This window comes from Psammomys obesus, unplaced genomic scaffold, assembly GCF_907164565.1.
Source record: "Psammomys obesus unplaced genomic scaffold, mPsaObe1.curated_primary_1811, whole genome shotgun sequence".
NCBI lineage: Eukaryota > Metazoa > Chordata > Mammalia > Rodentia > Muridae > Psammomys > Psammomys obesus.
Window position 1 is genome coordinate 4,870,224 of NW_026585609.1, and position 22,031 is coordinate 4,892,254.

A 22,031-nucleotide genomic window follows, 5' to 3' on the forward strand; every position below is an offset into this window, starting at 1 on the left:
AGGAAGGAAGGAAGGAAGGAAGGAAGGAAGGAAGGAAGGAAGGAAGGAAGGACACATAGGAGGATAATGAGCCTGCTCAGTTGGTAAAGGACCCCGTTGCCAAGCCCTAGGACCTGAGTTTGATTCCCCGGACCCTCATGATAGGAGAGAATTAACTTCTTCAAATTGCCCTATGACCTCCACATATGCAATGTGTGCCACGTGCTCCCACATACAATAAACCAGATGCAATTTTAAATAAGAACACATAAGTCAACACAGATAACAGACACCTGGTAGAAACTCCAAAGCCAGCAAAAGACATTGAGTGGCAAGGTCTTGCTGTGTGGCCACACTGGACCTCATACCCCTGCCCCCTTCTCCAGATCTGCCTCCCTCATGCCAGCACACCCAAAACAACAGGCATTTTCATCCTCCACGTGGAAAATGAAGCAAATCTTGTTTTAATTCTAATGTGTTGGGGTGCTTTGCCTGCCTATAGGTCTGCATACACATACGTGTTCGCTGCCCATGGATACCTTAAAACTGGAGTTACAGGAGGTTGTGAGCCGTCATATGAGTGTCAGGAATCGAACTGGGGTCCTCTACAAAAGTGACCAGTGCTCTTAGCCACTGAGCCATCTCCCCAGCCCCCTGACCATTTTAAAGTAGAAACACAAGAAGGTTCCCAGGTTAGCCCTGCGCTGGGGAGAAGGCAGTGAGGCGATGCCGCGAACAGACATAGAACGCAGACGAGGGGACAGGCAGAGAAGGCTGGAAGGGAGCGAGGCAGGCGCAGGGCCGTGCAGATGGCCCGTGGATGTGACACTCACGGGGCTTCACCTCAGAATGCCTGGCTCATCAGGCATGGAGCAGCCACCACCAAATACAGACCTGCTGCCGCGCTCCCGGTGGCTGCAACCACGCCCACGCTTTCCCCAGGGTCGGTCTGAGAGGGTGGGACGCTGTGGTCCGTCTCCCAGAGGACACAGCGTGTCAAAAGTGGCTGGTATGGTGTGGGGTATGGTACAATATCTGTGTGGTGGGTGTGTGTGTGTGTGTGTGTGTGTGTGTGTGTGTGTGTGTGCGTGCGCGCGCGCACGCTTGCAGGAATCAGTTTTCTTTTTACTATGTGAGTTCTGAGGATTGAACTCTTGTTGTGCTTGACTGCAGACCCCCTCACCCACTGAGCCATCCCACAGTCCTCGGGAGGAACCCGAGCAAACATGTGCCCCAGCCCAGGGGAGTAGAGGGGCCGGGCAGCCCCTCACCCTGTGCCCATCGGCATAGCTGGGGGATTCCCCCTAAGCCAACCGTGCTCTGTGCTCAGCGGAGCCTGCTGACGGTGCAGACAGCGCCGTGCGTGCCTTTGGCTGGGGGGAGGCGCAGAGCTGCTCTCGCCCACAGCCTCACACCGCGGCCTTTCACAATCCTTCCGGCCAGGGTCAGAAGGCCCCGAGAGCAGCGGTTCTCCACCGTCCCCAGGCTGCCACCCTTTTCACGGCTGCCCGCATTGTGGTGACCCCAGCCGTACAATATTTCCGCTGCTACTTCACAGCTGCAGCGCTGCGGCTGTTGTGAGTGGTAATGTAAATGTCTGTGCAGGATGGTCTTGGGCGACCCCTGTGAAAGGGTCGTCCGGCCCCCGGCCCGCAGGTTAAGAACCTCTGCTCTAGGATAAAGTTGCCCCAGGGCCGCCGCCTCTAGAGGTCCCACAGCTTGAACAAGTACTTTCTTGCAGCACCTCTGGCTTCAGAGGCAGCTCTCTGTGGCTCAGTGGGAGGCTGTAAATCTCTTGCAGAGCCAGGTTCGGCTTGGGGAGCAGGCCCCCCCCCCGGGGGGGTGGGCAGGAGCAACCGGGTTGAAGAACTGCCAACCACGGAAGAAGGGGGCTGGGGGGGGGGGGGCTGGCACATGGGGCCAGAGGTGGAGCTGAGGTTTCCCATCAAGTGGTCCCGGCCTCCCTTCTGCCCCACCCCAGAAGAAGGGAGATGGGACTGAGAACAAGGTGGGCAGCGACCTCTGCCGCTCTGAGCACCTGCGCCGGAGTGACAGTCGCTCCACATCGTGTTACACCCGTGCCTCTTACACAGACAGACAAATAAATGGAAAAAGGAAACTCCTGCTAGTCAAGTTATAGAGAAATAAGTGGTTGACTCAGCATGCAACGTTGGAAGGTCAACCACACAGTGTTGTCAAAAGCTTAGTTCTGAGCTGCATTACCTGATGGCACTGTCAGAGCATCGCCAAGGCCACTGCTTTTCAACCCAGGAACAGGCAGACGAGCGGGACAGCCCTGAGTCCTTCTCAGGAACGGTCAAGGAAACCATGAGAAGCGTTGGTCAGCTTGGCCTCAGGGACAAGGCTCTCCTGTGAGGTCCCACCTCCCAAAGGTGCTGCTGTCCACCAGCAGCAACAGCGAGACTTTGGCCTTAAGAGACCCTTGAGGGAGGGACCCGAGACCATATTAAAACTTGGGCATATAATTTTAATCAAATTTATTCTTAAATAAGTTTTGATGCTGCTGTTTCAAAATGAACTTTTGAATCCTCTCTTCCGGTTTTCCATTGCACGTTTGCACGCGTGTGTATTAGTTAGTCATTGCTGCATAACAAAGAGCCCTAAAAAATTAGTAGTTTAACACGTTCCTAGGCATTTAGCCTCTCATGGATTTTGTGGGCGCTCAGATAGGTTCAGTTAGGACAGCGTGTCCAGGCCTTGGCCGGAAGACACAGAGACTGGGGCCCTGACATACTGGAGGTCAGGTGGCTTAACTGAAGCTTGGGGCTTCCCAAGGGAACTCACAGGGCTGGCAGGGTAGCTGGCACTCTTTCCTCTCCACGCCAGGCTCTCCTCGGGAGTGACTAAGTGTCTCCACGATGGGGTGTTTGGTGTCTGCTAAACCAAGGGCCGCAGGAGACAGAGCCAGTCTGCCTATTGTGACCTGACTCAGAGGTCACATGTGGCCACTTCTGCCACATTCTATTTATTAGAAGTGAGGGATTGTGACAAGCTCACACGAAAGCCAAAGAACAGAGACCTGAAAGTGTCAAAATATCCGTGGAAAACTCTAGGCCACCGCTGTATCCTGCATTCGGGTGGCCAAGGTGAGGGCTGTGAGTTCGAGACCAGCCTGGGCTACATAGTGAGAAGGCCTCAAAAACCAAAAGCAGAGAAAGCACCATGTAGATAGTGATTCATTGTATTCTACTTTACTTTACTATTTTTGAGGCAGGGTTCACGATGTAGCCCTGGCTAGCCTGACACTTACTATGTAGACCAGGCTGGCCTCAGACTCACAGATGTGCAGAGCGCTGGAATTGAAAGTTCTGCACCACCACGGTGTGTGCCGCCTGGCCTCCAATGATATTTGCCAGTGTTCTTTGCTTCCCTGAGACCTCTCTCTGTTTATGTGTTGCACACATAGGAGTTCTCATGCTTCACGTATGTGTGGAGAACACCTGGAAGGAACCAGGCTCTCTGTGTCACATGGGTCCGGGGATAGGGTCTTCAGGCTTGGTGGCAAGGACCTTTACCTACAAAAACAGCTCTGAGACCCTCGAGTCTGCGTCTCGCCAGTGCGACACTTCTCTAACTTACTCCTTTAGTCGGTTTATACACGGGAGACTGTCATCTCGGAATGAAACCGTACTCCTTCCTTCCCCTGTACACCTTGATGGCTTCCTCTCTCACGTGGCTACCAGAAAAGATCTAGGCTGTGCTGGAGACTTAGCTGGATGAACACCGCTACCTGCTGTGCGGGGACGAAGACTGGGGTCTCAGCCGCAGGTTTCCTATCGGCTCCCGGCTTTCTATCGATGTGTGTATGGTGGTAACTAATGTCCCTCCTCTTCCTGCTCTGCTGATTTTGTCAGTCAATGTTTGGTTTTATTTTGTCATCTTCCTTCTCGGCCCCTACTGAGAGGAGCATATGGTTTTCCTTTTTTATTGACCTGGTGACTGATTGATGCCCATTGATTTCCAGACATTAATCCAGTTTCACATTCCTAGGTTAACCCTCATCATGATCCATCACTCCATTCACTTTTTGATTCAAATTATCAATACTTTGCTAAGAACCTCTGTTTTCTGTGTCTACGTAATAAGAGACACTGGGTATGTTTCCATTTTGAGATAACGGTGTTAGCACCAGGGCAAATGCATCTGTCTGTCCTCAGCACAGGATTTGTTCTTCCCCTTACATCTCGTGAACAGCGTCTAAGGACTGGTATTATTTATTCTCTCCCTTAAGTGTTCAACAGGGTTCACCAGTGAATTCACAAAGGCATGGGATTTTTCAGGAACATTCTGAGGAATTTACTTTCTTTCTTTCATTGATATAAGCTCTAGTTGTCTACTTCTTAAATTTGTATCTTTTAAGGACTCTTTTCTTTTAAGGTTTGTTGATGGGAAGTTATTTATAATGTGTCCCCTGATATTTTGTTGTCTGTAAGACCTGTGGTCGAGTGCCCGGTCTTTCCCTTTGTATCAATCTTGTGCATTCATTTTGGTGTTGTTTTTGTTTGCTTGTTTGTTTGTGGAATTTTTCAAGATCCAAATCTGAGTTCCACTAATTTGCTTCCTAATCCTTGTCATTTTTTTTCTTTAGTTTCCATCTTATCATTATTCTTTCTTCTTTCTTTCTACTTTATAAACTTAGATAACTGTTGACAGTGTCCTTTCACAACAGTGTTTGGTCCATTTACAGTTAAGGTAATATATATTTGGACTTATGCTTGCCATTTTGATACTTAGTTTATTTCATCTGTCTTCTCTGTTCCTCGTTCCCTGTTATAAGCATCTTAACACAATGATCTAAAAGTTATAAGCATTTTAACACAATGATCTAAAAAAAAAAATCGGTATTTGGGGTTGGAGAGATGGCTCCGAGGACCCCCACTGCTCTTGAAGAAGGCCGGGGTTCGGTTGCCAGCGCCTGTGGCAGCTCCCGTCTCCAGCCTCAGTTCTAACAGACACCAGGCATCGACTCACTGTGTACACACAGGCCGGCAAACACTGAGGCCTAAAATAAGTGAAGCTGGAAGACTCTGTAGTTAATACCCCAGTTGGTTTTCTTGCCGGATTCCTTCACATGCACTGCCACTGTCACTGCTTGCTTAGGGACTGTAGTGCGCATCTTTAACTCCCCGTTCACTGCAGGGTAACATTTAATTAATCTATAAAAACAGGAGGGCTGGGGATACACTGCAATTGGCAAAGTGCTTGAAAATCTTAGGTTCAATCCCCTGCACCGCTTAAACTAGGTGCAGTGATTTTACTGATAGTCCTAGCCCTTGGGGGGCGAGAAGAATCAGAGGTTCAAGACCAACCTCAGCTGCATAGTGAGTTGGAGGTTAGCCTGGGACGCTAGAGGCCCTGTCTCAAATAAATGATAGGGATCTGTGAGAGTAACAGTCCTTGTGCTATATATGTTTGTGTGTGTGAATATATATATATGCATATAATTTTTATTCAAATATTTTAATGAAATTATTTATATATATATAAAGAGTGAAGTAAATTGCTAGTATTTTATATTTGTCTCCATGACTGGTGGCTTTTTGTTTTCTTTGTGCTTATTCTCATGGAGCTTGCTGAGCTTATAAGATTTGTAAAATAGTATTTTTCATCACCTTTCAAGATTTTCAGAATTTACAGCTTCAGATCTTTTTTTCCGCCCACCTCTGCTCCCGTTTGGAGAGTCCACTCACGACTGCCCTCGTTCCCAAGTGCTGGGATTACAGGGGCGCTCCCACATCTGACTCCTCACTGTCTTCATGAAGACAGCGCTGTAACCGGGCTAACTCTCACCGTGGGATCTTGGTTCACCTTGATCTCTTCTTTCAAGACCCTGTGTCCATATACAGGCAAGATGTAAGAAAGGGAGGGTCAGGTCTCTAAACTTAACTTTAGGGGTCACAGTGCAATGCATAACAGGTAATGAAGAGCCTGAGGGAGAGAGCCTCATCCTCATCCTTAACAGTGCTGTGCCGCCGTTCAGTTTCTCCCCACATTTGGCCATTTTCCAGAACCTTCAAAGCGATTCTGATAAGAAATAGCAAGGAAGCTCACAACTCTAATCCCAGCCTCTGGGGGGCAGAGGCAGGCAGATCTCTGTGAGTTCAAGGCCAGCCTGCTCTACAGTGTGAGTTCCAGGAGAACAAGAGCCACATAGTAAGACTTTGTCTTAAAGAAAAAGAAAGAAAGAGAAAGAAGAAAGGAAGAAAGAAGAAAGAAAAAGAAAGAGAAAGAAGCAAAGAAAAAGACAGAAGAGAAATAGGAGAAAGAAAAAAGCACCATGAGAATTTAGACCACATTCAAAGCTTAAATTAATTGCTACAAATCTTGTTTGTTTGTATTCATCTGTTATAGAGTAAAAGGGGAAACAAAATCTTTTTAATTCCCTGGCTCTGTGGCATGTTATAAAGTAAAACAAACAAACAAACAAACAAACAAAAAAACACCTGTCCAAGGGTATTTATCTTATTCCTTAAAGACAGAAATAGGTTGAGAGACCGTGACTAGTCCACACGGATAGATCTAAGTCACACAACAATATGGCTGAGTCCTGGGTTCCCACACAATATATCTGACTATAAATATCCATGTCTCTTTCCTGAAATGGATCAATTTGCATTAAACAGAGATGGCTAAAAGGAAGGGAACCATGAACTTAGCCTCTGGGGTTCCAGGAGCATTTTCTTGGGGATAAAGCTGGAACCCAAAGTGCTTTTAATTGAATCCAGTAACGGTGATCCCATGAGACCAAGGCTTCGAGCTTAATTACCTGTCATGGAGGCCTTCTGGAACATTCTGAGTGTGAGTCACCAAGCACACGAGTGTTCTTTCTTTGCTTGTGTCTCCTATACAAACCTCTTAAATGTAATTGCCCCTCAAATATTTCAGGGGAACTTGCGTAGCATCCACACACCATGTCACCCATAGGAATACATCTTCTTGAAGTGCCACAGTGAGGGTGTGATTCTGATGAGAAATAGCAAGGTCAGAGGACAGTGGGGTGGGATCAGTTCTCTCTGTCCACCTACATGGATTCCAGTGATCAAACTTAGGTCACTAGGCTTGTGGAATAAGCACGTTCCCCCACTGAGCCTTCTGGCTGGCCCAAAAGGTTGCTTTCTTCTTCCCAGGCAGCGGTGTTTTAGTTCCTGGCAATGCTAGCGTAGGATGCAGCTCATCCTGTGAGATGCCAGCTACCTGCGTGGTCCACAGAGCGCAGGCTTTGCAATAGACACACGAGAAAACTTGAAAGGTGTGGATGCTGCAAGCCCCGGGATGCTTTAGTCAGCCTTCAAGGTCCATGATGTGGTCACTTTCCTAGGTTAGAAGGGGGTCTGTTTAGATAAATGTAAGCCGTGAGCATTTTAACGTGCCACAATTGCTTTTACTAATTTCATGTTACCTCTTTGATCTTGGAGACTCTGCCGTAAAAGTGAAATCTATAGAAATGGTCCACAAGTGAGCACAGGCCCAGGCTGGCCTCGAACTAGCAGAGATCCACCTGCCTCTGCCTCCCCAGCCCTGGGATCAAAGGTATGTGCCACCACCACCCGGGCTGGCATTCATTTTAAAACGCTTGCATCCAGGGCAGGGATGAGGGACACTCTTTGCAAAGGATCACGGGCAGGTTTTGCAGCTAACACCGGCTTTCTCGGATTCCCTTTGGCGAGTGTTTTCCCTCCTTTGGCACCTTTCCAGCACAGGGTGCCTCCTGCGGGGCACACCTGTCTCAGTCATCTTCCACCCCCTGGCTCAGACAGCATCCTCCCTTATAACTCCAAAAGGCCCACTGTGCGTGCCATTCTCTTCCTGGTGAACTGGCCACTCAGTGATTTCCCCCAGCTCCGCCCCGTCTAAAGAGGCCCGTGACTCACTCACGCTTCTTGTTTCTGATGCAGTTGTGCGTGTGAATAATCACTGTTTTCTTTTGCATGACTGCGCATCTGTTCCCATCACCCCTGTCAGGTGTGTGGCTAGAAAAGAGCTGTGTTCCAAGTCTGTCAGAGATGATTCCAGACTTTCTGCTTCCTAGCTTCAAGTAGTTTATCTACGGTGTGTGTGTGTGTGTGTGTGTGTGTGTGTGTGTGTGCGCGCGCGCGCATCAAAGGATGGCTTCCATCCTTCCAGAGCGAGGAGCCCCAAGCGCTGTAGACACATAAATATTATTCACTAACAACTTATTTTTTTCAATTAATTTATAGTTAATTTTTGAGCACGTGTTGTGTTAAACCGTTGGCACCTGTCGTGATGCCGAAATGAACAGGCGTGAGTCGATGAGACAAAAATTTCCTTTCTTAGTAGAGTTTACACACTGTGGGACAGAAAGAAAAAAAAAAAAAAAACAAAGTAAATAAACAATGGAGTTGGAGAGATTTCCCAGTGGGGAGAGTGCTTTGCCACACAAGCACAGAGACTTAGGTTTGATTCCCAGACCCCATATCAAAACCTCTGGGCTTGGTGGTGGGCGGGTGTAATCCCAGAGCTGGGGAGCAGGGACTGGTGGGTGTGGGGTTCACACCAGCTGGCCTAGCTTATGTGGCAAGCTCAGGGCTACTGAGAACTCTTTCTCAAAAAAGTAAGGCGGGGCCTGCAAGAGATCTTAGCTGGTAAAGGTGCCAGCTGCCAGGCCGGATGAGCCGAATTCAATCCCTGGGATTGTTGGAGAAGGAGGGAACAAGCTCCCACAGGTCATACTCCAACCTCCACATGCATGCCACAGCACGCTGATGTGTGTACACACACACACTTTAAAATATTTTTCTTGATTCTTTGTGAATTTTGCCTCATGTACCCCAATCCTGCTGGTCTCTTCGTCTCTCCATCCACTCTCCACTCTTACAACCTCCCTCCTGAAAGAAAACAAAAAAAAGGAAAAAGAAGAACGAGCATCTCACTGTGGAAGTTCAGACACAAACACACACTCTTAAGCAAACAAACGTAATTTAAGATCTGGGTGTGGGATTGCACATCTTCAGCCCTATACTGGGGAGCAGGGGAAGCAAGTGGATCTCTGTGAGTTTGAGGACAGCCTGGTATAGGTGGCAAATTCCAAACTATGCAGTAAGACCCGTCTCAAAAACACAAAAACAACATGCATGAGACCCACAAGAATGAACACACACACACATGCACACACATTTATACACATATCACAGGCATACACACACAGACATGTACATACACACACACACACACACACCCTAAGCAAAAAACAACCTAACAACAATAACCAAATCAAAGCAAGCCAGTTCAAGTTAATGTATTGTGTAACTGAATTATTGTCACCACATCAGTTAGCTATGGCTGGCTACAAAACAAGGAACTGAAACTTCAGGACTAGAGGCAGTCTATGATCAATATTGTACTTCTAGGTTGGTGAGGTGATGAGGAGGGTCTCTCTGTGTATCTCAGAGTAGCCGATAATCCCCTAGGCTTGCCTGTGGGCTGCAGAGCCAGCTCTTCAGACCTCTGATGTTGAATGTTCTGAATCAGCTGAAATGACCTGGACCATTTACAGGGTGGGTGTTCCTTCTTAGAGAACAAGCTGGCTCCGGCTGCTTTTCCAGCAGGTCAAGGCCACAAGAATAGGCGGGAGTGAGTGGGCGTCTCCTGAGTTCTCTGCTTAGAACACATTCTTCCTTTTTTTTTTTTCTTTTTTGGTTTTTCAAGACAGGGTTTCTCTGTAGCCTTGACTGTCCTGGACTCTCTTTGTAGACCAGGCTGGCCTTGAACTCACAGATATCTGCCTGCCTCTCCCTTCCAAGTGCTAGGATTTAAGGTGTGTGCCACCCAGCTAGAGAAATTCTAAATCCAGCCCAGTGTGAAGATGGGAGATGGTGGGAAGTCACACGGCCAAGAGTACAGAAAGAACTGTGTGTGCTGCGTGAAACACAGCACGCCTGGTTTGTGTGTACAGAGTGAACCGTGGGTGAGGTCTGAACTGCACAGCCGTCAGTTCCTTTGTCTACAGGGATTCATTTCCCAAATCCTCCATCCTCCGTGGCCGCCAGAAACTGACGGGCCTGAGCTCTGAGATTCCGCCTTTTCCCATCAAACATTCCAAATATAACTGTGATATTTTCAACTTATAAATTGCCAATGTATGAGATTAGTATTTATCAGAATGGAAAATGACTGTCAGAAAGTTGATTTTTTTCCTTTTTTGAGACAGGATCTCAACCTGCTGAGGAATTCTCTTTAGCCTTGCTGGCCTCAGACTTGTGCTGATCCCCCTGCCTCAGCCTCCCAAGTACTGGGATCACAGGCATCTCCTTGTCCAGCTCAGGCTTTCCAGTTAGTGTTTTTAGAGCACAGTGTTAGACTAGAAGGCAGCCAGGGAACCAGCTCTCCAGCCCATACTCTTTATCTTTTATCTGGGTCTTGACCTCTCCATTCCCCTGCCTGGGCCTCCTGAGTAATGGGATTAAGACATTCGTCTTTATAAATCCTACAGTAAGCATTAACAGTTTTACATTTATTTATTAGGTATGTATGCATACACACAGGCCATCGTGTGTGTGTGTGTGTGTGTGTGTGTGTGTGTGTGTGTGTGTGTGTGTATGCCATAACAAGCATTTGGAGGTCAGAAGACAACTTTCAGGAGTGTCTTCTCTGTTTCCACCAAGTGGGTTCCATGGATAGAATTCAGATCATCAATCGGGCTCGGTAGCAAGTACCTTAACCTGCTAAATCACCTCACTGGCCCTTAAAGTACACTCTATTTCTGAAAAAAAAAAAAAAAAAAAATTCCTTTTACTTCTTAAGCTCAGCAAGAAAGTTACCATGAGATGTCATCTTACAGCAGACAAGGATAGACGTTTGTAAGACTGGAGTTTCTCACTTTCCTTAACTGCTGAAAATCTGCCTTCTACAGCTTCTGGTGAGCGAAGGCAGAAAGAATGGGATTGATACAGCCAATGTTTCCCTTTAGAGCACTGTGTACCCTCCTTGAGGCTTTTCCTTGCTGTGTTTAAGGTCTATGCTACAGAGTCCCCATCCCCAAGTAGTTCTTGTGAACCAATTCATCATTTTGTTTTTGCTGTTCAAGAGCCCTGGAAAGCCTGTATCTTTCTATCTTGTAGTCTCCTCAGCCTTCCTTACTCTACAAGGATTGTACAGTACAGCCCTCATGCACTCTTTCAGTATGAATGCCTGCCCTCTTGTGTCCAGAGAGGCTACTACAGCAAGGAGGGAGCTGGCAAGCCTGCTGTGTCAGAGCACAGAGAAGGAGCTTCCTTGTTTGCTCATAGCAGCCTTGCACGGTTGTACAGTTTGAGCACAGCAAAAGGAACCAAGGAATGAACGAGTTGTCCCCTTTGTCCCATATCCAGCTTGTGTCCTCCAGAGAGGGTACTCTCTGGAATTGCATTCCAGGGTGCTGTCAAGCCTATACAATGTGAGTAGGTACCTCACTCTTGCTTCTGAATGCTCTTATGTAAGCTAACCTAGCCCGTGGAGAAGCTCATGGAGCCAGCTGGACACTTCTCCTTTCACTAACATTGTGTCTCTGAAACTCTGGAAATTCAGCGTAGATCGTGCAAGCTGGAGGAAGTCACGCAGTCTCGGGCTGTCGGCAACCGTTGGCAACCGCAGGGTTTAGTATGAGCGATGCGCATAACTGAGGCACAGGCTGCTCTCAGTCCTCTTCCCTCTGTTTTCACTTACTGAGGCAGATAAGAGTTTCAGTGCAGCTCAGGTTGGCCTTGAAGTTGCTAAGTAGCTGAGGATGACCTTGAACACCTGATCCCATTTCTCTTACCTCTGAAGCACTGGGAATGTAGGCCACCACACCTGGCCACACTTCTGAGACTTTGGCTTGATGTAACCTCTATACTCCTGGCCTCCATCCTACCTGGCCCATTCCAGACTCTTAGAAGTTGCACAATGACACTCAGCATTCTGGTGGTGTGGTTTCAGGTGTGGACATGTATGAGCCCTCTTTGTACATAAGAAGAAAGCATTTCTTTTCATGTTTTGGGAGCGGAATCAGGGGATGAGAGTCATTAAACTCCTGTTTCTTTATATATTGACGTATACAAAAAGGTAAGTGGTTTAGGTGCAAAAAAGAAGTTAGTGTGAAGAAAAAATATTAATTAGCACATATGTTAAAGAATTTGAGTTAGCCATTCACAATGTGTACACTTATTTAAATGTCAGGTATACCCCATAGATATATTATATAGTTTTACTTTTTAGTTAAAAAAAAAAACAAAACAAAACGAGGCATGCTGAAGAGCACATGCTGCTCTTGCAGAGGGCCTGGGTTTGGTTCCCAGAGCCCACATGGCAGCTCACAACCGTCTGTAACTCCCGTTCCATGGGTTCTGATGTCCCCTCTAGACTCCCCAGACACTGTACATAAATGATGAACCTATGTAGGTATATACATGCAGGGAAAACATTCATACTCATGAAATAAAAATAAACTTAAAATATCCCCAAACACTGAGAGCCAGCAAGATGATCCAGTGGGTAAAAATGCTTGCTTTGAAATCCTAATAGTATAAGTTCAATCCCTGGAGCCCATGACAAGGCCGAAAGAGAGGACCACTAAGGTTTCTACTGTTGTGGTAAACTCGAGGACTAAAAGTAAACTATGGAGGAAAAGGTTTATTTCAGCCCACAGCCTATGACTCATAGGGAAAGTCAGCAGGGACTTGAGGCAGGAACCTGGAGGCAGGAACTGAAGCAGAGCATGGCCTACTGGCTTGCTCAGCTTGCTTTCTTAGACACACCAGGACCACCAGGACCACTAGGCCAGGGACGGGACCAGCCATGGTTTTCCGGGCTCTCTAATATCAATCGTTAATCAAGAAAATGCCCCACAGGCCTGTCTGCAGAACATCTGATGGAGGCGTTTTCCCAAATAAGGTTCTTTCTTCCCAGATATGTCTAAGTTTATGTCTAGTTGACAAAAACACAATGAAACAAAAAAAAAAAGAACCAGAACAAGAACCAGCTACACAAAGGTGTTCTTTGATCTCCACTTGTGTCACAGTATAAGTGTCCGCACACGGTATATATACACACAACAATGATGAACTGAATATAAATAAAAAAAAACCCAAAATATTAAGAGAATAACAGTTTAGATAATAAAAAATATAGAGATAACAATAGTCAGATATGCCAAAAAGAAGGGGGGGCATTATGAAATAGTGGACTTTTGAGCCTATGTCGGTCTGTTCTGTCATAACAGAAAAGTTTGGACTCCATAATTTCCAAATAGAAATCTGTTGCCCTCAGTTTTAGACACTGGGAAGTCCGAGGTGAGGGCAGCAGCAGACTCTCTGTCGGTGAGAGCTCTTTCTTACAGCCAGGACTGAGCTATGTGTGCACACACTAGAAGGAGCAAGCCTGTTCCAGCCCCTGGCCTCCTTCCGGAGGAGCCTCGGCTAATTCTGGGCTCTCAGACATTGATTTAACGTTCTCAGTTGTAGATCGCTGCCAGAGGCCAACAGTGCTCTGCCCCTGCATGGCACCAATGGTGTCCAGTCTACCTGTTCACGCTCATCCCAGCACAGACCTCAGTACAACCCCACACCGTCGCCAACAGTTAGAAACCGCCGCCAACCAGGGCAGTAAAGTCTCCTTTCAGAGCCATGTTCAGATGCATACATGTAGATTCATCCACGTTTCGAAGTCACGCAGACTCAAATAAAATCTGTAAAGAACAGATTGGAAAAAGAAGAAAGATGATATCTCTAGCCTTAACCACCGATTGATGGGCCCTGCTGATGCCTTCCTGAATTATAAATTCCGAAAAGTCCTGCTGAGTTAGGGATCTAGTTCTGGCTGTTGTTTGTGTGTGCTCCCGTAGCCCCCGTCCCCACAGGCGCGGTACAGAGAAGAGAAAGCCATAGCTGCTAGTACACATACACCCACAGCGTATGTAACAAACCCTGCGCTGACGGCGACTGCGTGGGCCAGGTGTGCATGTGATAACCTGTGCATTTGCTGTTCCTCTAGGGTTCTTGGAATCTCTGGATGACTTCTACATTCTTAGCAGTGGCCTGATACTGCTCCAGACCACCAACAGTGTCTACAATAAGACCCTGCTGAAGCTGGTGGTACCCGAGACCCTCCTGGCCTGGCAAAGAGTCCGCGTGGCCAACATGATGGCACAGGGTGGTAAGGACTGGGCAGAGATATTTTCCAAGTACAACTCTGGTAAGTGGTTCTGTGCAAGAATCCTGAGGCGTGCGCCTCTGTTTAGCCTTACAGTTGTTAATCAGCTGAGGTTCTCAGGCAGTTAGCCAGCTGAGGCCTATCTGTCTCCCCACATTTCAGGTACCTACAACAACCAGTACATGGTCCTGGACTTAAAGAAGGTGACTATCAAGAAGAGCCTTGGTGACGGTACTCTGTATATTGTGGAGCAGATTCCTACATACGTAGAGTACTCTGAACAAACCAATGTCCTAAGAAAAGGTACCTCCTTCTTACTCTGTCAGGAACGTGTGCCTGTGTGTATGTCCTGCTTTCATTTCCATTGTTTCGATACCCTGAGAAAGAGCCACTTAGGGATGGGAAACTGACATTTCCCATAGACTATGTTATATCATAGTCTATCTCAGTGGAAGAGGCAGGGTAGGAACTTGAGGCAGCTGACTGAGATACCAAAGGATTAAAAATCAGCGGCTATTATTTTAAAGGTTATAGCACAAGCCTGCACCACGGCCAACCAAATGGAGATATGTCCAGCCTTAATGCCCTGAGGGGAAGAACTAGCCTCACTGTGTTCTTTCCTGCCCACTAATTATACAGTCTGACCCATATGACCAGGCCAGAACTGTTTGTAGTCTTGGTGCCTAAAGTGGACCAATCATTTCAAAAGTCAATTTCCCTTACCCAATCATGTAATGCCAAAGCATGTAAGTTCCTGCTTGCGTTTTTCCCTTTAAAAACTCTGTACCCCTAGACCTCGGGGCCACATTTCTCTCCTGTTTCAAAGGAGGTTTGCATCCCGTGTTCCAACGCATATGCAATTTAAAAACCTCATGTATTTACAGCGGAGTCTATTTATTCCTGGTCTTTTGGGGTTCAAGAACTGGGCATAACACTGACCATATCATGTCTGTTGTCAAGAGCAAAGAGAAAACGCACCCCCACACATTGACCGCTTCAGCAAGCTTTCTCTGCTCTTCTATAGTCCAGGGCCCAAACCCAGGGTGAGGTACCATCCACTTTCAGGTGTCTTTCCGTATCAGTTAAGACAGGTGTCCTCCTGATCTTAACGATCCCTCATGGAGATTATCTGCCCACATCTTTCCCGTTCGTATCAAATTGAAAGTTAAAACAAACCCTGACCGCCTATGATGTGCTGCGTGAGTGCTGGGGGCAGGGCTGTTGGTGTAGTTATTCTGGTAAAGAATTATCAATGATAAGCACAACATAGGAGAGACTACTTGATTCGTTCACGGAAGAGCGGAACGCCATCAAGCCTTCGGACTTCTGACCTCTAACGGCTCTAATATTGCTTTCTTTCTTGATTCTGAGGGTTAAGTTTTAAGTTCAGCTAACATCATATTTGTAGGATGCCACTCTGACTCTGGCTGGAAAAGCAAAGATACCAAATTGCTTCTCTCTAGGACCTTTGGAGCATCATGTAGCAAAGAACAGAAGCTCAGAATAGGAAGAGCTAGAAAATGGTCTGAAGTGCCAGGCACGGTAGAACCAAAAGAGGCTAGCGTTAATGTGAGAAGGATCAGAGAAGGTAGCTTTGGCTATTTAAGGTACAGCCCAGAGAGGTGAAGCCCAGAGATTGAATCTCTATTTCTTAAAATCTTACATAAACAATTCAACCTCTCCAATCCTTACTCTCTTCATGCATAAATCTAGGCAATAAAAAAAAAAAAATCTAGGCAATAGTGATGTAGACCCATTAGTTATTTACCTACTATTTTAAAATCTCAGAACTCTAAAGCCAATTTGTTTTGGTACTAAGTTATCTGGTAGAAAAAGATGATCCAAACTGAACTAATTTGGTAAGAAAAAAAGCTGCCCCCAAATCTGCACACAACATAAGGATCAATATTTTCATTATGAGGCATTTCCCATTAGAAGGCATTATCATACACCATACACACTTCATTACCGTACCAACACCTGGAAAACTCTGAAACTTGCTTATTTGGTTAGCAAGCCCTGGTGAAAATGCAAACGTGGAGCGCTGTGGCTTCCTAGGGTGGGTCATAAGATCCACTGAGAAAGGGCCAAGGGGCTGACGGGGAAGAAATGTCTGCCTTATAAATCCTGCTAGGCAGTTCAGTCTTTGTTCTTTAGAAAACGAATTTTTAAAACAGGGAACAAACTGAACACAGGAAGAAAGGAAACAATTCTATGGAACAGACCCCACTGAGTGGAGAGAAAATCAAGATAAAGGGCAGACGTGGGATATAATCCGGGCCAGGGCCTGAAGAACAGGTCCCCAAGTCAAAATTTTAAAAATACTTGCCACTTTCCTGCACTGACTCCTTTTAAAGGATTTTCCATTGGTATACATTGTGTATAACAATAGATAGCTTTCATTATGTCATTCTTACCCATGTAGGTGTTTTTATCATCTTGCCCTGTCTATACCCCGTGCTCCCCACCCTTCTAATCCCTTTCCTCTTCCCAACCAGTCTCTTTCGAGGCTTTTTTTTTTTTTTTTTTTTCTGGCCATGGGGGAGACCCACCAAGTTTAATTAGGATGAATGATAATAGTTTGGTAACTTACTAGTTGTGACCTATTAGACCAGTGGTTCTTAACCTTCCTAATGCTGCAACCCATTAATATAGTTCCTCATGTTGTGGTGACCCTCCCCAAGAATAAAACTCTTTCATTGCTGTTTCATGACTGTAATTTTGCTACTGTTGACTGTTAACTGTCCCCAGATCGTCTCAGGTTGATGGGGCCTTGTGGGCCATTCTCCCACACAAAACAAAAATTTAAAGGCGAGTTTCAGTTGCCAGCCATGTCACATCCAATCAAAGAGACCCACCTTTTCTCCTTGTGGGAATATCCACCTGCAAAGCTAAGTTATTAAGGAAGTCGTTGTTTGGCATAGCAAACAATGCCGTCCAACCTTCACAGTGGTCCTGAGAGCCTCGGGTGGCAGGGGCTTGCTCCAGTTGCCAACTTGCATGCTCTAGAGCAGGGGTTCTCCACCTTGCTGACTGTCACGTTTTAATACAGTTCCTAATGTTGTGGTGACCGCCAGCCATGAAATGATCTCCTTCATAAGTTATGAAAAATTTGTAACTGTAATTTTGCTACTAATATGAGTCGTAATGTGATTATTTGGTATACAGGATATCTGATATGTGACCCTCCAAGAGGTCCCAGCCCGAAGGCTGAGAACCACTGTGACACTCTTGGGGAGCTTTTCCTTATGTTCTATTGTTTGCTCCTCACAGGCCAGTCCCAGGTAAGTATCATATGAACCATTTCACTGTGAGGATAAAGGACTCAAGAAGAAGCAGGAAATGCTCTCAAATAAAGATACTATGCAGCCTAAGAAGGCAGAGGCAGACAGATCTCTGTCAGTTGGAGGCCAGCCTGGTCTACGGAGTGAGTTCCAGCACAGCCAAGGCTACACAGAGAAACCCTGTCTCGAAAAAAAACAAAAAGAAATATATAAAAGTAAATGTGGCTCAGCCATTCTTTAAATAAAAGAAAAATAGAAAAATAAAAAGAGCTCCTTTCCAAGGGTGGAGCCTTTGAAAGCAGCTCTGGGACGGAGGCAGGCAACTGACCTTGCTAAGTGGTATCTTCCTCACAAGAGGGGATGGTAATGCTTAAACAACACCAGGTTGATCTGGGACTTAAAAAGCTTCTGTTGTAAATGCTTTTGTAAACTGTGAGGCTTTATGAAACCGAGAAGTGTAAACCCGATGCTGTTTGAGTGAGCTGTTCTTATATCATCAGCAATTAATTTAGCACTAAGACTGGCACTACCCTAAGTATTGTAGCTGTTTGAACATATTTAGTGTCTACAGTGATGCTTAGAAAGAATGGAGTGTTTGTATGCTACTGGATCAGTTACTTTTTGTGGCTGTGACAAACAGCATGATGAAAGAAAACTTTGTAGAAGAGTTTATTTTGGCTCATGGCTCCAGAAGGAGAGTTCACAATGGTGGGGAGGCCAGCAGCAGGCCTGAGAGCTCATCTTTGCTCACAGGGTCACAGGTGGGAAGCAGACAGAGCAGACAGACAGCGGGGCCCCGCCCCCACTGAGGTACTTCCCAAATAACGGTCCCACCACCTCCCAGACAGCACCACCGACAGGAAAGCAGGTGTTCAACTATCTAAGCCGACTGGGGACATTCTCATTCGGGCCATCACAGATGCCAAAAACTATAAAGATGAAGACGTTAAGGCACAGAGAGGTGAAATAATCCGTCTGAGGTCACATACCTACCAGTGTTGGAGCTAGGCTCTGAGGGCAGTCATTGCTGCCTCTGAATCTGTGTGACTTAGTGTGTCCTAGCAACAAGTCTGCTTTCACCTGCTAACTCCAGTGTAGTCCTCATCTCCATTCTTCCTGGTGCTGGTTCTGTGCCCCAGCAAGGTTGAAACATCTGCTTCGTCTCTGTAGCTTTCTCCTGGACTAGGAGATTCCCACACATTAGCAAAAAAGAACAAAGGCATACAAGGACCAAGAAAACACAGGGGTAGGAGATGCATTTCTGAAGTAGAGAAGCTCCCAATTTTTTGAACTGGAATAGACTTACTGTGCGTAGTGATAGGCGTCACAGGACATTTTTATTCAGGCCCAATGTTGCACTTTGACCTCATCTGTTCCTTGGTTGCTCCCTCCTTCCACCTTTCCTGCTCGGCCTCTTCCCTTGCCAACAGTCTCAATTCTCCTGTTGCATCACTGATGAGGAATACGGGGAGGAAACATATTGTCTGAACCTGGCTTACTTCCCTTCATTATGACCATCTCTAGGTGCACCCTCTTTACTGCAGCTAACATTTACTCTTTGTGGTTGAATAAACTCTACCAAGGATAAATGTTCCTTTTTTTTTTTTTTTTTTTTTTTTTGCTGCTGGACAATGGGCTGGTTGTATTGGCTAGCTACTATAAACAGTACTATAGTAAACACTGGTAAACAGGTGTCACTGTGGTGTGTTAAGATTTCCTTGTGTGACTTCTCACAAGCTGTAGAGATGGAACAATTCACAGTTGTCTTTTGGGAAACTTCCCTACTGGTCTCCATTGTGTTTAACGAAACCCTTATTTTAGCTGAGGGTCCTGCAGCTGATGGTCCTAGGTTGGTGTAACCTAAGATGTTCCTAGAATTGTGTCACATGTCTAGTGCTTAGTGACTTGGGGTGCAGGGTTTTGGATGACAGTGGGTCCTGTGAAATGCTTTCAGTCCTAAGAGTTAAAAAGCCTGCTGGAACATGAGAGATCACCCCCACCCCAGCCCACTCATCACAGGCATCCCTTGCCTTCTACTCACAAAGGGGGGAAAAAGGTTGAGTGCCTAAGACCCAATTATTCATCCATGAACCCAGCTAGAACTTGGGTTTTCTGATGTCAGTGCTGTGTCTTCCATCAGCGTGATTAGCATCTGTGATCTTCTGAGGGGCATCATACTCACCAGATGGACTTCAGGGGGCTCCCCAGAACACTGCATCACCCCCCCCCACTTTTTATTTTATTTTATTTTATTTTATTTTATTTTATTTTATTTTATTGTCAATGGAGAATAATGCTATTCTCTGGGTTCTAGTTTACACTAAACCAAAGACAACTTATGTTGTTCTTCCCTTTCAGTGATCTAGAGGCATACCAACTCTGGAAGTTTAGAAGGACCATTGTGGCTGGCAGGTTCATATTCACAGCTTCACTCCCTGTGCGATTTCATGTTATAATTACATGTGTGGTCATTTTCAAATACATTATCACTAAATGACTTTCTTCTTTGGTTCCCTTCTCTTCCTGTCTCCCTCTGTTCAACTGTACCCTTCTCCTCCATTCCATATCAGGATACTGGCCTTCCTACAATATTCCTTTCCATCAGAAGATCTACGAATGGAGTGGCTACCCAAGGCTGGTTAAGAAGCTGGGCTTGGACTACTCTTATGACTTAGCTCCACGAGCCAAAATCTTCAGGCGTGACCACGGGAAAGTGACTGGCATGGCTTCCATGAAACACATCATGCGATACAACAGTACGTAATACATTTCCCAAGAGTCATCCTGCAAAACCCCTTTTCTTACCCATGGAATAACCAGCTATATAAGTTTACCATCTCTATCCTAGATGGAATTATAAGAAGTTATCTCAATTTAATATTCAGGGCATTATTAGTGCTGTGCACAGATTGCTCAACAAGTAGAACATTTGCCCCCTTTACAAAATCTCAGAGAAATTTCTGAAAGGCTGGCAGGTTGGCTCAGCAGAAAAAAGGTACTTGTTGCCAAAGCTATACAGAATTTGATCCCCTAGATCCACACACTCAGAGAACTGACTCCACGATTTGTCCTCTGACCATGGCATGCTTATGTGCACACACACATTACACACTCAAAACTCAATTCTTGATCCTCCTGTCTATACAGCCCATGTTTTGGAATTTTGGATGTATACAACCACACCTGGCTCTACAGGTTTTTTTTATCTGACCAAACCAACCAAACAAATAAAAAAACAAACAAAAAACAAAACCAGGTCAAGAACATGTGAAATACAGGAGATGATCTGGGTATCGTCTTTCCTTAGTATCACCCAGTCTGCCAGCACACCTCCCAAGGAAAAAGGTAGCTAAAGACTCATAACAGCTTTCTTTTGGTGGAGACTCTGCAGCCTAATTTGTTTTGCATTGGTTGCAAAGTGCTGATGCACATCCTCCCCCTCTCCTTTCTCCCCTTTGGTATGGTCTCGAGGCAGGCTGGGCCTGGGACAAGAGATGTGCAGCTGCTCACTCCCTACTACACCCCCAGATGTCTGCATCTGGAAGCAGGCTGGGCTGGGGAGGCCTATGAAACATATTTAGTGATCCAGGAGCAGACAGATCCAAAACCTTACTGTAAAGTACATCTCAGATTTAGCCAAACCCTGTTCTTCCCCCTAGATTACAAGACGGACCCCTACAGTAAGGGTGACCCCTGCAACACCATCTGCTGTCGGGAGGACCTGAATGAAGCCAACCCAAGTCCTGGAGGTTGCTATGACACCAAGGTAACAGACACACTGCTGCTTTCCAATCTACTTCTAACAGGGAGGTAGGTAGGTAGAGGTTTTGAAGCATAAAGCTCAGTGTCTCCAACCACGTATTTAATACAGGAGGCAGATTGTTCCATAAAGTGTAGTGAATAATAAACCTTCAATATCTATACTCACACATATGAGTGTAGTGAATAATAAACCTTCAATATCCACACATCACTCCAAGAGCCCTTAGTTATTTATAAATGTACTCATGGGCTGGACAGATGTCTCAGTGGTTCAGAGAATTGGCTGCTCTTTCAGAGGACCCAGGTTTAATTCTCAGCACCCACATGCTGACTAACAGCCACTTGTAACTCCAGCTGGGGGTATCCGATGCCCTCTTCAGGCATCCACTGGCACTGCGTGCGTGCATACAGTACACAGACACACATGAAGACAAAATACTCCTTTGCATAAAAAAGGAAATCACACTTGTGCTCTGGAGAAGAGGGATAGGTGATGTAGTCGGTCAGATTTCAGATGGTCTTTTTAAACGTCCTCTCTTTTTCCAGGTGGCAGACATCTTCCTTGCATCTCAGTATACAGCCTATGCCATTAGCGGTCCCACGGTAGAAGACGGTCTTCCTGTTTTTAGCTGGAGTCGGTTCAACAAAACTCTCCATAAGGGGATGCCTGAAGTCTATAACTTTGATTTTGTTACCATGAGACCAATTTTGACATAGGACAAAAAATGAAGGATGGAGGAGGAAAAAGAAAGCTGTGAATAAGATACCAAACGCACTCTTTTAGCTATATTTTCCCATCTTAATAAAAAAATATTAAATTCCCTTCCATTTTCTAGTTTTACTCCCAATGGCAAACATTTC

At 46.0% G+C, this 22,031-nt stretch overlaps 1 protein-coding gene across 1 annotated transcript in view; it reads left to right on the forward strand.

The window, feature by feature from the left end:
• Positions 1 to 21,998, forward strand: part of Plbd1 (phospholipase B domain containing 1) — a 50,845-nt gene extending 28,847 nt beyond the window's left edge. Inside the window, exons 7-11 of the mRNA XM_055610614.1 lie at positions 13,966 to 14,166; positions 14,287 to 14,427; positions 19,979 to 20,164; positions 21,068 to 21,174; positions 21,717 to 21,998. Of these exons, the coding sequence (XP_055466589.1) occupies positions 13,966 to 14,166; positions 14,287 to 14,427; positions 19,979 to 20,164; positions 21,068 to 21,174; positions 21,717 to 21,887 (806 nt within the window). The 3' untranslated portion in view covers positions 21,888 to 21,998. The remainder of the gene's footprint in view (positions 1 to 13,965; positions 14,167 to 14,286; positions 14,428 to 19,978; positions 20,165 to 21,067; positions 21,175 to 21,716) is intronic.
• The last annotated feature ends 33 nt before the right edge of the window (positions 21,999 to 22,031 follow it).